Raw genomic sequence first — 12,449 nt, 5'->3', positions numbered from 1 at the left:
CAGGCATTCTGACCAATCAGTACGCTGTGGGAGAGCGGGTCGGCCCTTCTCCACACATGCGCACTGTCCTTGCTCGGGAGATGGGTGGCTGCAGTGTTTTGGGCCGGATCTGGGGTGTATGGCGGCGGCGGCCAGGGGTGCGCGCAGTGCCCAAGGCCCCAGGCTTTGGCACCGAAGCCGGGTGATTACCCCTTCTCCCGCCCCTTCGTGTGGGTGGGACGGTGGGGCCGGGGTAAAGTGTGTGTGGTATCTGGACTTAGGTAGGCATGGGTTCTAATCCCGCCACTATTGTGTGACCGACCCTAAACTACTCACTTGGTTTCTGAGTTTCAGTTTCCTCCTCTGTAAAATGGGGCCAGATGTGCCTGAACTTGCGGGAAGCTCACCCCAGGCATTCTGAGGCATTTGTAGGAGGTGGCAGTATATAAGGTGTGGGGAGATAAGAATGGATACCTCTCAGGAAACGAGTGATCCCTCCTACTGCGTACTCTACCTTTTTCAGACACCGGCTGCGACCCCGAGGCTCCAGCAAACGGTCGAGGCCCTTGGGGGGCCAGCCATTCCCGGGGCTGCTGCAGCTAGAGAACCTCAGTCGGGAGGAGCTGGTTGATGTGCTGAGGGCTGCAGTAGTGGACCAGAAAGGTGAGGGGTGGGAGGGGCAGCTGCACACAGACTCTGGAGGGGAGCCTGCTGCTCAGAGCCTTCTAGGGGCTGACAGGGCTCCCTGCTAAAGTCTTTGGGGTCATATCCTCGTGTTGCCTCCCACTGGTGGTATGACCTGGAACAGGCCTCATAATCTGTCTGAGCCTCAGCATCGTGGGGATGGGGGTGAGAGGGTGCAAATAACTAGAGAGTCTTCAACATAGTAGGCACTTGGTAATAGGAATTGCCATAGTAAATTGTTTACCGATGGACAAAACACAGGCTTTGGAGTCAGATCGAGGCTCTGTAATCAGCTTACTGTGTGGCTGTAGGAAAATAATTTCTCTGAGCCTCAGTCTCCATTCAGTGATTTGTTAATTCAACTGTTTATTGAGTAGAGGCTTTGTTCCAGGCACTGTTCTAGGCACAGGTATACAGTGCTGAACAAGATAAATATGGTTCCTGCTCCCAGGGAGCTAATATTTTAGTGGCAGAAATGGATTCATCAGGAAATGAGTGAACAAAGTACTTACTAGTGATCAGTGCTATGAATAAAACAGGGTATTATGACCATGTGGCAGACATTAGGTTGGGGAGTCAGGCCTCTCTGTGGTGGCAACATTTGAGCCGAGATGATATGAAAGAGTCAGACATGTGAAAATCTGGGACAGCAAGTGTAAAAGCCTAAGGTGGCAACTAGCTTAGCATATGCGAAGGACAGAAAGAAGTTCAGTTTAGGGTGTAGTTGATAACTCAGGTCTGAGAGTTGTAGTGGGGTCACAAGATAAGATGAATTGAAAAAGTACTTTATAAACTCTAACTGCTGCTTTTGTGTTGCTCATGCTCATGTAATATATGTTTTAGGACCTCTAGTGACATTGAATAAGCCACCGGGTCTACCAGTGACAGGTACGGGCAGGGGATGGGGATGTAGTGAAAGAGGGTTTGAAGGTTCTGAGGGAGGGGATACTGAAGAGAACGGGTCAGTGGGATAAAGCCAAAGGCCTCTGAGAGCAACTTGTACTTTTCCTTCCTTTTTTGTCCCCCCAGGAAAACCAGGAGAGTTGACATTGTTCTCAGTGCTGCCAGAGCTGAGCCAGTCCCTGGGGCTTGGGGATCAGGAGCTCCAGGTTGTGCAAGCATCTGGGAAGTAAGTGATGGTGGGGGCGGTGATAGGAATGTAGGAGGACAGGTATCCATCTTGGGTGAGGGAACACTTGCTTGGGAGTAGGTCGAGACATTTTCCACAGGCTGGTTTGGGAGCACAGAGGAAGGATGCAAGGAAAAGGAGGGAGTGAACAGATCTGGGTTCAAATCCATATGCACAAACTATGATCACAGGCAAAACATGAAAACTCACTGAGCCTCAGTTCCCTTAATAATAAAATAGAGCTAATCATACCTATGCTCAGCATGCAGTCACTTCTCCAATACCATAATCATGGCAGGCATTGCTCGTTGACCCATGATATTCTTTCCTCTAAAACTGCTATCAACTAGAGCCGGTACTTGGATGAAATATTTCTGAAATTCCACAAACTCGTAGGCTTGTGGGGAATTTAATTATTTATGAGCTATTATACACAGAATTCCTACTGTAATGCCTGGCACATTGTAGACATTCAGCAGTGGGGGTAATTGTTATGACATTTGGCTCTGAGCTCCTTGGGGACCAGGGCAAAATGAGCACATTAAATTATGTAGTCTTAGTATCAAACATGAGAAAGTCTTTCTTGTTTCTCAGGAGGAGGTCTTGAGTTATAGTTCTGGTGTGATTGCTTTGCCTTAAGCAGGCCAGTGTGCCTTCCCAAGCATGCTCCCTTTTTTGGGGGTGAGCCCAAGGGACTTCAATTTTGTGATTTATCCTCTTTCTCCAGAGAGACCTCTGGGCTTGTACTCCTCTCCAGTTGTCCTCAGACAGCCAGCCGCCTCCAAAAGTTCTTCATCTACTCACGGAGAGCCCAGAGGCCCACAGCCACCTACTGGTGAGTGGTGCTGGGAGGCTCCCATGGCAGTAGGGAGGTCCTGGCAAGCCACTCTGTGACCTCTTCCTGCCTCTTTCTTAGTGCTGTCACTGATGGGATCCCAGCTACTTCTGAGGGGAAGATCCAAGCAGCTTTGAAACTGGAACACGTTGATGGCGTTGATCTTGTGAGTCATGGTCTGGCAGGGAGCAGAAGGGGACTCTCCAAATATATTATCCCTACAGAGGAATCAAGGGTAGAGACTTGGGGGGGGGGGGCTGGCTCTCCTGTCCCCTAAAACAGGCAAGTAACCACTACTTATACTATGGCCCTGTCTATTAGCAGCATCGAGGGTCTGGGCTTAGGTGCCAGGTGTGTGTGAAGCTTGTTCATTCTGGGGGGCTGACACCACAGGTAATTCCAGTGAAGTCCCCATCCCGAAAAGACTTCCAAGAAGGTGTCAAGAGGACCCTCAGCCACTTCCATGTGGTGGCCATGGGCTCTGGCTGTGCCTTGGTCCAACTGCAGCCACTGACAGGTGGGTCTGGAGCCCCAGCCAGCCTTCGTACCTCTATTTGGCTGGAGGAGGCAAGGGGGATGGAAAGAAGGTGGTGGTGTTAATGGAAGCCTGGGGAGCATTTGAGGGACCCCAGGGGTAGGTAATCAGGCCCATCTGGAGGAGGTAGCACTTCTGTCAGTCTGGTGGTCATTCCTTTGTAGCTCATCTTATTATTTTTTTCATACTGATCTCAGGATCTTTTCTTTGTCTTTGGTGTTCTGTGGTTTCACGATGCCAAATCTGATAGGTATGTGGGTTTAGTTTTATTTATCTTGCTTGGGATTCACCTGAATCTGAACATTAATGTATTTCATCCATCCTGGAATGTTCTTTCTCTCTTCCAGTGTTGCACCTCTTGCATTTTCTCTATTCTCTTCCTTTTGTATGCCTAAGAGATGTGTCTGACCTTCTCATTCTCCTTGCTTGGTCTCTTTTCTTTCATATTTTTCATTTCTTAATCCTTGTTGCATTCTGGGTAATTTCTTTAGCTCTGTCTTCCAGGTGAATAGTTTTCTCTTCAATTGGATCTAATCTGCCAGTTCAGCCTATCCATTGGCTGTATTTTTCACTTCTAGAAGTTCTATTTGGTTGTTTTACAAATAAAAATGACCTTTAAAAATATATAGCATCTTTTTTTTCTCAATTGTTATTTTTTGTCTTTAACCATGTTAAACACACTTGTATGTTGTATTTCTATATTTTCATTGTCTAAGATTCTGGAGGGTCTAATCCTGTGATGTTTCATGCTGACTCTAATACTTGGTGAATGGTTTTCTCATTGCTCTGTGATTTAGGATTGTGAATTCAAGTTCAGCTAGGCCTTTATCTTTGGAAGTCTTTTGTTGCCTCACTGTAGATAAGCCCCTCGGGAGAGGTTCTGCCTTTGCTTCTGTCAAATGCCCCAGGGCTATCACTAGTTCAGGATCTCTCTAAATATTGTCTCTGTTGGAAGTTCACAGATCACTCAAGTAGTGTTAATTTGAGCCCCACACCTGTGTGAGAGCAGGCTCATGGTTGCGAATTCTCAGGGGAAACTTTCTCATTCCCCACTTATCTACCGTTGACTGGCTTTTGCTCCTAGTCCACCCCATCACTGGAGACGTAGCCCCTCTAGTATTTCATTTGGGTACTAAGGCCTCACCCCTGGCCCCTGGGTAGCTACTTAACCCCAAGGGCCCTGGATACTCAAGATTGGCAGTATCCCTAGAATAGGTGAAACGTTGGCTCTGTGTGCTCTGGATTTGTTTTCCCCTGGTTTTGGTCTTGGGATCTTACTTTCCTATATGCCCAGATGCATATTTAAAAGGATGATTGTTCTATTTTTCTGGTGTTTCTAGGTGGTTTATAGCAAGAGGGTTTTTAAACTTTTTTTTAAGTTTATTTGGTTTGAGAGAGAGAGTGTGAGAGGGGCAGAGAGAGAGTTCCAAGCAGGCTCTGCACTGTCATATATGGGGCTTGAACCCATGAACTGTGAGATCATGACCTGAGCCAAAATCAAGAGTTGGATGCTTAACTAACTGAACCACCCAGGCACCCAGCAAAAGGGTTTTTAGATTATCCAGTCCACCATATTGCCAGACATGGAAGCAGAGTATAGCTCCTGGGTTTGAATCCTAGCTTATGGTGGTAGGCAAGTCACTTCTCTTCGAGCTTCAGTTTTCCTATGTGTAAGATGGGAATGATGATAGGATCTGCTTTATAGGGCTGTCATGAGGATTAAATAAGTTTACATAAGTAAAGCATTTTGTACCATGCCTAGCACACAGCCCCCCAATTCTGTATTTGTCAAGGTGCTTTTGGTTGTCAGTTTCCCAAAAACTTGTTCAAATTGGTGTCAGCCAAAAACAGGGAATGTATTGGTTCATACAACTTAAGTTTAGGTGTTCCTGGATCAAGAGGCTCAGAGGACGTCCTCTGGAAGCTGTTTCTCCATTTCTTCTTGCCTCGGGCATGTCAGCTTCTTTCTCCCACAGGCTATCCTGTGGTGAAGGTAGAGATAGCCAGGGCTCCAGTAGCTCCTGACCTGCACCCCACCAGTTTAGCACCCTCAAAGGAAAGAGCATTCCTTGTTTCCAGTAGCTTCAGCAGTAAATTCAGGGTTGTATCTCTTCACAAGCAAATCCCACAGGCCAGGTGGATTGATAGGACTGTCCTGACCTGGTCTTTCACCCTGTTCTGGAGGTAGGAGCAGTAGCATTGACGTCACTGAAACCACATGATCTGGGAATGGGAGCGGAGTGGTGTTGTTTTCCCAGAGGAAAGGGGGAGTGATGAACCTGGGTGGGGCAGACAGAGCAGCTGCCCACCCTGTCATCTCTCTCCTGTCCCCCAGTGTTCCCCAGTCAGCTCCAGGTACACATGGTACTACAGCTCTGCCCTGTGCTCGGGGATCACACATACTCTGCCCGCGTGGGCACTGTCCTGGGTCAGCGCTTTCTACTGCCAGCAGACAGCACCAAGCCCCAAAGACAGGTACCCAAGCCTACCTACCTGCCATTTCGGGGGGTGGGCAGCACCTTCAGACATTAGGTATGAAATTTGGGACTGAGGTAGCCCTCTTGGCTTCCAAGGCTATCTGTAGCCCTATCTTGCTCTGTGGCCCTGAGCAAGTAACATCCCCTCTCTTGGGCCTCATTCTGCCACCCATCTGTTCAATAAGGAAATTTAACTTATTGAAGGGCCAGTTTCTCAAGGCCCTTCTAAGTCAGCTGTCCTTTGGGTCTCTTTGGTATAAGGGGTAAAAGTAGTGGTGTATGTGTGCGTGTGTTAGGGTAACTATCTGCTTTAACAGAGTAACCCCAAAGTGCCAGAGTCTTAGCACAGTAATTTCCCTCCACATTAAATATAATTAAGGGGGTGGGGTGGGTGAGCTTTACTCCAAGCAGTCACTCAGGACCCAGGCCATTGCTATGCAGCCAGATGAAGGGAAACAGGACAGTGTGGGTTCACTTGGGAGGTGTTCGTGGGCCAAGTCTGGAAGTGGCATATGCTTGCACTCCTGTTCCATTGACTAAAACTATCATATGGCCTCACCAAACTGCAAGAGGGACTCAGAAATGTTTACCTGTGTGCACAGGTGGAAACTGATTTAGTGAACCCTACCCAGTCTCTGCCATAGCGTGATTCTGTGTGTGTGTGTGTGTGTGTGTGTGTGTGTAGAGGAAGTGAATAACAAATTATGGACATGGAGCGGGGGAGGGAGGGAGGGAGGAAGTCTTTGCCTTACTCACATTTTGGTTAGAGCTGTTGGAACTCAACCTGGCTGAACGCTGACATGCCTCTCCCACCACAGGTCCCGGATGAAGCCCTCCTCAGACACCTCTGCCTGACCCCCTCCCAGGCTGCCCAACTGCCCTTGCATCTCCACCTGCATTGTCTCCATCTTCCAGGCATGAGGCCCGGGGAGGCCCCCATGAAGCTTCTGGCACCCTTGCCCTCTTATTTCTTCAGGACCCTACAGTGCTTGGGGCTCCACCAACAATAATGCTCCTTCTGTTCCTTTTGTTTCTGCTGGAAAGCAGTGGGGATGAGGTGGGAGATGAACCTACGATGAGGCCTGAGGAGAATGAGGTCAGTACTCAACATGCAGTAAGGCCTCGCTTTAAGATCCTGGGCTCTGCATTCGGACACACCTAAGATCAAAGCCTGCCTAGGCTACCTGCTGCATGGTGTTAGGCAAATGACTTCATCTCTTTGGACGTGCATTAATAAAAGTACCTACCTCATAGTATGGTTTTGAAGATTTGCTAAGAAAGTGAGTATCATGGAGCACGCTTTCTGCTGAGTTCAATATGTGGTCTTTTTATTTGGCTGTTTCTGTCCCAATTCTAGCTGGGAGGAAATGTTTGGTTTTTTTAATTGTGATAACATACACATAGCAAAATTTACCATTTTAACCATTTTTAAGTGAACAGTTCAGTGGCATTAGGTACATTTACACTGTTGTGCAATCATCACATCATCTTACAGAACTGAAGCTCTGCCCCATTAAACACTGACTTCCCATCCGCTAGTAGCCCCCATTCTCCTTTGTCCCTATGAATCTGACTACTCTGGGGACTTCATATTGAAATGAAGATCTCAGATCTTGTATAGTAAAAAACTGAAATATATCAAACATACAACGAGTACATAAACATATCTGTGATTTAAAGAATTACAAAGTGACACCCATATAACCACCACTCAGGGCACGAAACAGAAACATGCCTCTTATTCCTTATTAGGGCAGTAGTTCTCAACCCTGGTCCCACAGTAGAACCCCCTCCTCCTCCCTCTCAGGAAGCTTTAAAAAAGCACTGTACCCTCCCTGTGATTCTGCACCCCAAAGATACCAACTTAAGCAGTCTGGGCCGGAGATCCTGGCATCAATCTTTTAAGTTCCCCAAGGGGTTCTATTGTTCATCCTAGGTTGGAAACCCTATCCTGACATGGGAGTTTCCCTTGCTTGTCTTGTTAAGGTTTTCCACAAACATATGCATCCCTAAACAATACACTTCGTTTTGCCTGACTTTGGTGTTTCCATAAATGGAGTCATGCTGTGTATGTTCTTTTGTGATTTGTTCTTGTTCCATGCTGTGAAATGCATCTGTGATGTATGGTGTGGGTTTGAATTCCACTGCATGGCCACACCAGTCTATCCATTCTACTGTTAACAGGTCATTCGACTATTGGCACAACAGTGGTGTAAACTCACTTGTATGCATTTCCTGGTTCGGTTATGCAAGAGTTGCTGGATCAGAGTATATGTATCTCCACTTGACTAGTCTTGTTAGTTTCCTAGGACTGCTATAACAAATTACCACACCCGAGTGGCTTAAAACAACAGAAATCAATTTTGTCATAGATCTGTCTGGAGGCCAGTCTGAAATCAAGTTGTCAACAGGGCTGTGCCCTCTGACGCCTCTAGGGGTGAATCCTTCCTTTCCTCTTTCAGCTTCTGGTGGCTCCAAGCCTTGACTTGTGGCTGTATCACACCAGCCTGCCTCCATCTTCACATGGCCTTCCAGTGTCTGTGTCTTCTGACTCTTATAAAGACACTTGTCATTGGATTTAGGGCCCACCTGGATAATCCAGAGTACTCTCATCTCAAGATCTTTAACTTAATCACATTGACAAAGGCTTTTTTTCCAAATAAAGTTATTCACAGTTTCCCAGCAGATATATCTTTGGGTGTAGGGAAGACTACCATTCAACCCACTACAACTAAGAAATACTAAAATACTACTGATATTTCCTTTTTAGGCAACCATGGCCCCTTGCTAAGGAAGGGACAGACCCACTCCCTCTGGAGAAGGGCTGGGTTTAGGCAAGGTTCATCCTTCTTTCATCTTACGTTATAAATCTAACACCCTTAGATGTCACTCTGCTGCTAGCCCAGCTTCTCCCCTGGGCTTGGAGACTGAGGATCTCCCAGTGGTGAGCAGTCTGGCAGTGTGTCCTAGTTTTCTCACTGCCATATGATCTTGGGCAAGCCATGTCTCTTATTCAGATTCATCTATAAGTTTCCTCATCTATAAAGTGAGGCTTATCCCCCCATCCAAAGGTCAGAGATGTCAGGGAGTCCCCGAATAGGAAGCCCCATATCTGTCGCTAGTGAGGGAATTCTGGCCCTTGCTTTGTGGAAGGTTGCTGATGGCCTGTAGCTCTCACTCTGGACCTTGGGGTACAGGGCCTTAGCCTACCCTCTCTTCAACCTCCAATAGGAATGGAGCCAAGCCCAGGATACTTCACTTGCTCCTTTTTATTTGGCACTGCATCCAGGATAGGGGCAGTGAGGATCAAAGCAAGGGCTTCTATAGCCTCACGTCCCCCATGCTCCCTAGACCCTGGTATGCACTGATCAAGGACAGGGGTCCTGGAAGTCTGTCTTCATGAGGCATGTCTCAGCCTTGGGTCTGTCACAGAGTCTGGCCTTGAACTTGCCTTTGGCCTTGATCTTTCTGTGGGTGCTAGGAAGATTTCCAACTTCGAAGGGTAGAGGCCACAAGGAACTTCCAGGACAGGGACCACGAAGGTGCTGGGGAGCAACAGCCTCGGTGTGAAAGGGGGGAAGAGGGAGGAAGAGATGATCAGGAAATCTGTTCAGGAAGGGGGTTCTGAGGAAAAAAGCCCTTCCCTTGGGGCTCCAGCTAGTCAGGGAGCTGCTCTTGCCTGTGCCCTCCAGCCCTGACCCCAGTATTCAGCACTGCCCACCAGGGTGTGAGTCACGGCTCAAGGCCCACCTTTCTTGGTTTCAGGACGCTGGATGCCAACTTGAGCTCAGGGTTAGGTGGAAAGGAAATCAAAACCTTGGCGGTAGGTAGAGTCATCAAGGCCTTGCCTGTGGTTGACAGGGCCTTAGAGCCCACCAACTTGCTGCGCTGCAGTCTGAGGACCCGCCCCTGGGATCGGAGCACATGAGAAGGCAGCCCGGCCTTGGTGTGAAGGCTGGGGAAGTGGTAAGGGGCTGTGGGAGCAAGAGGGGCCGTGAGGGCCTGGGGAAGCCCCAAGGCTGATCAGCAGCCCCTCAAGGTGTGCGTGGAGGGTGGAGAGTGGGGGAAGAGGAGGGTTGGGGTGTGAGATGGCAAATGGAGCCCTCCCAGTTCCTCCTCCAGAGGCCATGGGAAGAACACAGGGTTTAGAGCCCAACAGACCTGGGTCTGCATCCCAGCTCTGCCCCTTCTGAGATGTGCAACCTCAGGCAGCTTCCTTAAACTTCCTGATACCTCGGCTGGAAAATGGGGATAATAGCACCTACCTCGCTAGGTTGTAAGGACTAAAGGAGCTGGTTGGGTAGCGGCACAGTGTAAGTTGTTAAGTGCTGAACAACTATTAGCTCCTTTCCCCCAGGGGCAACTTTGCGTGGAGGCAATGGCAGAATACCGCTGCAGGAAAAGCTTGGGCTCTGAAGAGAGATGGACCTGGGACTGAGTCCTGAAATCTGTGAATAAGTACCACTACCTTGCAGGGTGACTATTTTGGAGGGAATGATACTCATTTGGTCACACATTTTTAGAAAATACTTTGTAAGTGATGGCTTTTACTTGCTACTGGTGTCTTTTTGGTGGGGCTACGGCGGGGTTGCAAATCTAGGTGGTTAGGAGGGGCTTGGAGAGCAGGAAGAAATTGCCTTGGGACCTTGGGGTGTTTTGGGGGAATGGTCTTACCCAGGGCTTGGGGGTTCTTCAGACTCAATGGCAATCTGTTCAAGGGGTGGGGTTGCCTGTCCCCACTAGCAAAGGTCATGGTGAAAATGCAGCCCATCCTGGTGCTGGGGGGTTCCCACTTCCGGAGATTGGGGTAGACCAGGGCCGAGGCACATTTCGCCTTGCCTTTCTTCCCCTTTCCGGGGGCCGAGGTGGTGGCAGTGGAGTCTGGCTTCTCAGTGTGCCCCAGGCTCCTGGCCCCAGCAACCTTCCTAGGAGCTGACCTGTGAGTAACAGTCCCCAAATCCTTGCCTTCCCCAGAGGCTCGCTGGGTCAGCAGGTGAGGGAGTGCTGGGCGGACCCCCATCTGCCGGTGACACATTGCCAGGGGCTTCTTGATGGTGGAGCCCTCTACTAGGAGTCGGATACCCACATACTGGGGTACCTCCACGGCAGGCTGTGGGAAAGAAGAGGAGATGAGGCCTGTTCAGACAGTGGTGCTGGAATCCTAGGCCCAGAAGGAATCAGGACAGAGATGGATGGAATTAATTTCTGGGTTGAGAAACAGGGAGCCCATCTCTGTTCTCTAAAGGGTCTGGCTCGAGAAGCCTGAATCAGTACCTAGAAAGTCACAGAACCCCTGGGATTAGTAACCCTGTGGAGTCAGGGAGTCTTAGTCATGCCTCTATTAGGACCCCCTACCCTTTGCCCTCCTAAGCTCTCCCAACCCCTGCTGGAATGTGTAGGGTTCTGCTCCATAAGCCACTGCTGATGGACAGCTTCCTGAGTTAAGCCAGATTCTCTGCAGACAGAATTTGAGTTATGTCACCCAGGTAGCTAAGAGGCTTGGAGCCTGCCTATAGCCTTACATGAACCTATTATGGGGAAGGAGAAACTGAGAGCATTAATGAAGGCATTCTATTGAGAGAATGAAGTAGCAAATTTGCAGAAGGAGGCAGAGAAAGAGTTCCAGAAGAGGAGCCTCTGTACAATGTTCAGTTCTGATTAAGCCAGCCATACATCCTGCAGCTGGGCTCCAGGACAGCCTCCCTGTGTCTTGCTAATGACCCGTTTTTAACCTTGAGCTAGTGTGAGGCGTTTTCTCTGTCAACAAAAGATCCTGATTAGAATCTATCAGAATCACTTGCAGCTTGTAAAAAATACAAATATCAGAGTTCCTACAAAGCCCCATTAATCAAAACTGGGTATCAAAATAAGTCAGTGAAAAGGATGACAGGAAAATGTGTCATGTGCACCTAAGTATCACTTTACAAAGTAACCGATCATTGCAAAGGGGAGGATGCAACATACAATGGAGAGATGTGGTAGCTACCACCTTAACCCCATGGTCAGACTTAGCATCACTAATCACGAGACACACCAACAGTGTGTGCTTTGTGATACTATATGAGGTACCCAGCATCACGTCTCAAGTGTTCTTGCCAAAAATGTCTAACCTGAACCTTACCAAGCTGTTTGGCCCAACTTCTAGTTTGTAGGACACTGAGATAACAGAAGAACAAGCTAAATAGCATCACAAAGAAACAATCAGACAAATCCAGAATGTGGGACAGTTCTACAAAACAACCAACCTGGTCCCTTCAAAAGATCCCAACAAACTATTGGGGGTGGGAGAAAACAGTGCTGCTGCTCTAGATTAAAAGAGATTAAAGAATACCAAAAAGAACAAAAGCCTGTAATAAATTTAACCAAGGAAATGAAAGGCCTGTACACTAAAAGCTAAGATACTGATGAAAAAACCTGAAGACACAAATAAATTGAAAGACATTCTGTGCTGATGAATTGGAAGAATTAACATTATTAAAATTTTTTTTTTTCAACGTTTATTTATTTTTGGGACAGAGAGAGACAGAGCATGAACGGGGGAGGGGCAGAGAGAGAGGGAGACACAGAATCTGAAACAGGCTCCAGGCTCCGAGCCATCAGTCCAGAGCCTGACGCGGGGCTCGAACTCACGGACCGCGAGATCGTGACCTGGCTGAAGTCGGACGCTTAACCGACTGCGCCACCCAGGCGCCCCTGAATTAACATTATTAAAATATCCATACTACTCAAAGCAATCCACAGACTTAATGCAATCTCTGTCAAAATGCCAAAGGAATTTTTCACAAAAAGAAAAAATCCTAAAACTTACAT

The 12,449-nt window shown here is 48.1% G+C and overlaps 2 protein-coding genes across 11 annotated transcripts in view; one reads left to right on the top strand and one right to left on the bottom strand.

Moving 5' to 3' along the window:
- Window positions 1–56: 56 nt before the first annotated feature.
- RPUSD3 (RNA pseudouridine synthase D3) lies at window positions 57–7,433 on the top strand. 2 transcript variants are annotated; one of them, XM_030307357.1, is made up of 9 exons: window positions 57–181; window positions 503–642; window positions 1,507–1,551; window positions 1,693–1,792; window positions 2,520–2,627; window positions 2,709–2,793; window positions 3,021–3,144; window positions 5,498–5,637; window positions 6,458–7,267. In XM_030307357.1, the coding sequence occupies exons 1-9, from the start codon at window positions 57–59 to the stop codon at window positions 6,647–6,649; spliced, it is 1,059 nt and encodes a 352-aa protein (XP_030163217.1). In that variant the 3' UTR covers window positions 6,650–7,267. The 2 variants fall into 2 exon arrangements, with proteins under 2 accessions (XP_030163217.1, XP_030163219.1); XM_030307359.2 differs by lacking the exon at window positions 1,507–1,551 and having other exon boundaries at window positions 6,458–7,433.
- Window positions 6,947–12,449, bottom strand: part of TTLL3 (tubulin tyrosine ligase like 3) — a 28,944-nt gene continuing 23,441 nt past the window's right edge. For 5 of the 9 annotated variants that reach the window (XM_030307341.2, XM_030307343.2, XM_030307342.2 and 2 more), the window contains exons 12-14: window positions 10,314–10,749; window positions 9,390–9,613; window positions 6,947–9,184 (exon numbers count right to left, since the gene is read on the bottom strand). In XM_030307341.2, coding sequence (XP_030163201.1) covers window positions 9,008–9,184; window positions 9,390–9,613; window positions 10,314–10,749 — 837 coding nt within the window. In that variant the 3' untranslated portion in view covers window positions 6,947–9,007. Of the gene's footprint in view, window positions 9,614–10,313; window positions 10,750–12,449 lie in introns of all 9 variants that reach the window. The other 4 variants (XM_030307345.2, XM_030307349.2, XM_030307347.2 and 1 more) reach the window with 4 other exon arrangements.

The sequence above is a fragment of the Lynx canadensis genome, chromosome A2 (genome assembly GCF_007474595.2).
Source record: "Lynx canadensis isolate LIC74 chromosome A2, mLynCan4.pri.v2, whole genome shotgun sequence".
NCBI classification, from domain to species: Eukaryota; Metazoa; Chordata; class Mammalia; order Carnivora; family Felidae; genus Lynx; species Lynx canadensis.
The sequence above is the reverse complement of the archived record's forward strand: the minus strand, read 5'-3'. Positions and strand labels throughout refer to the sequence as shown.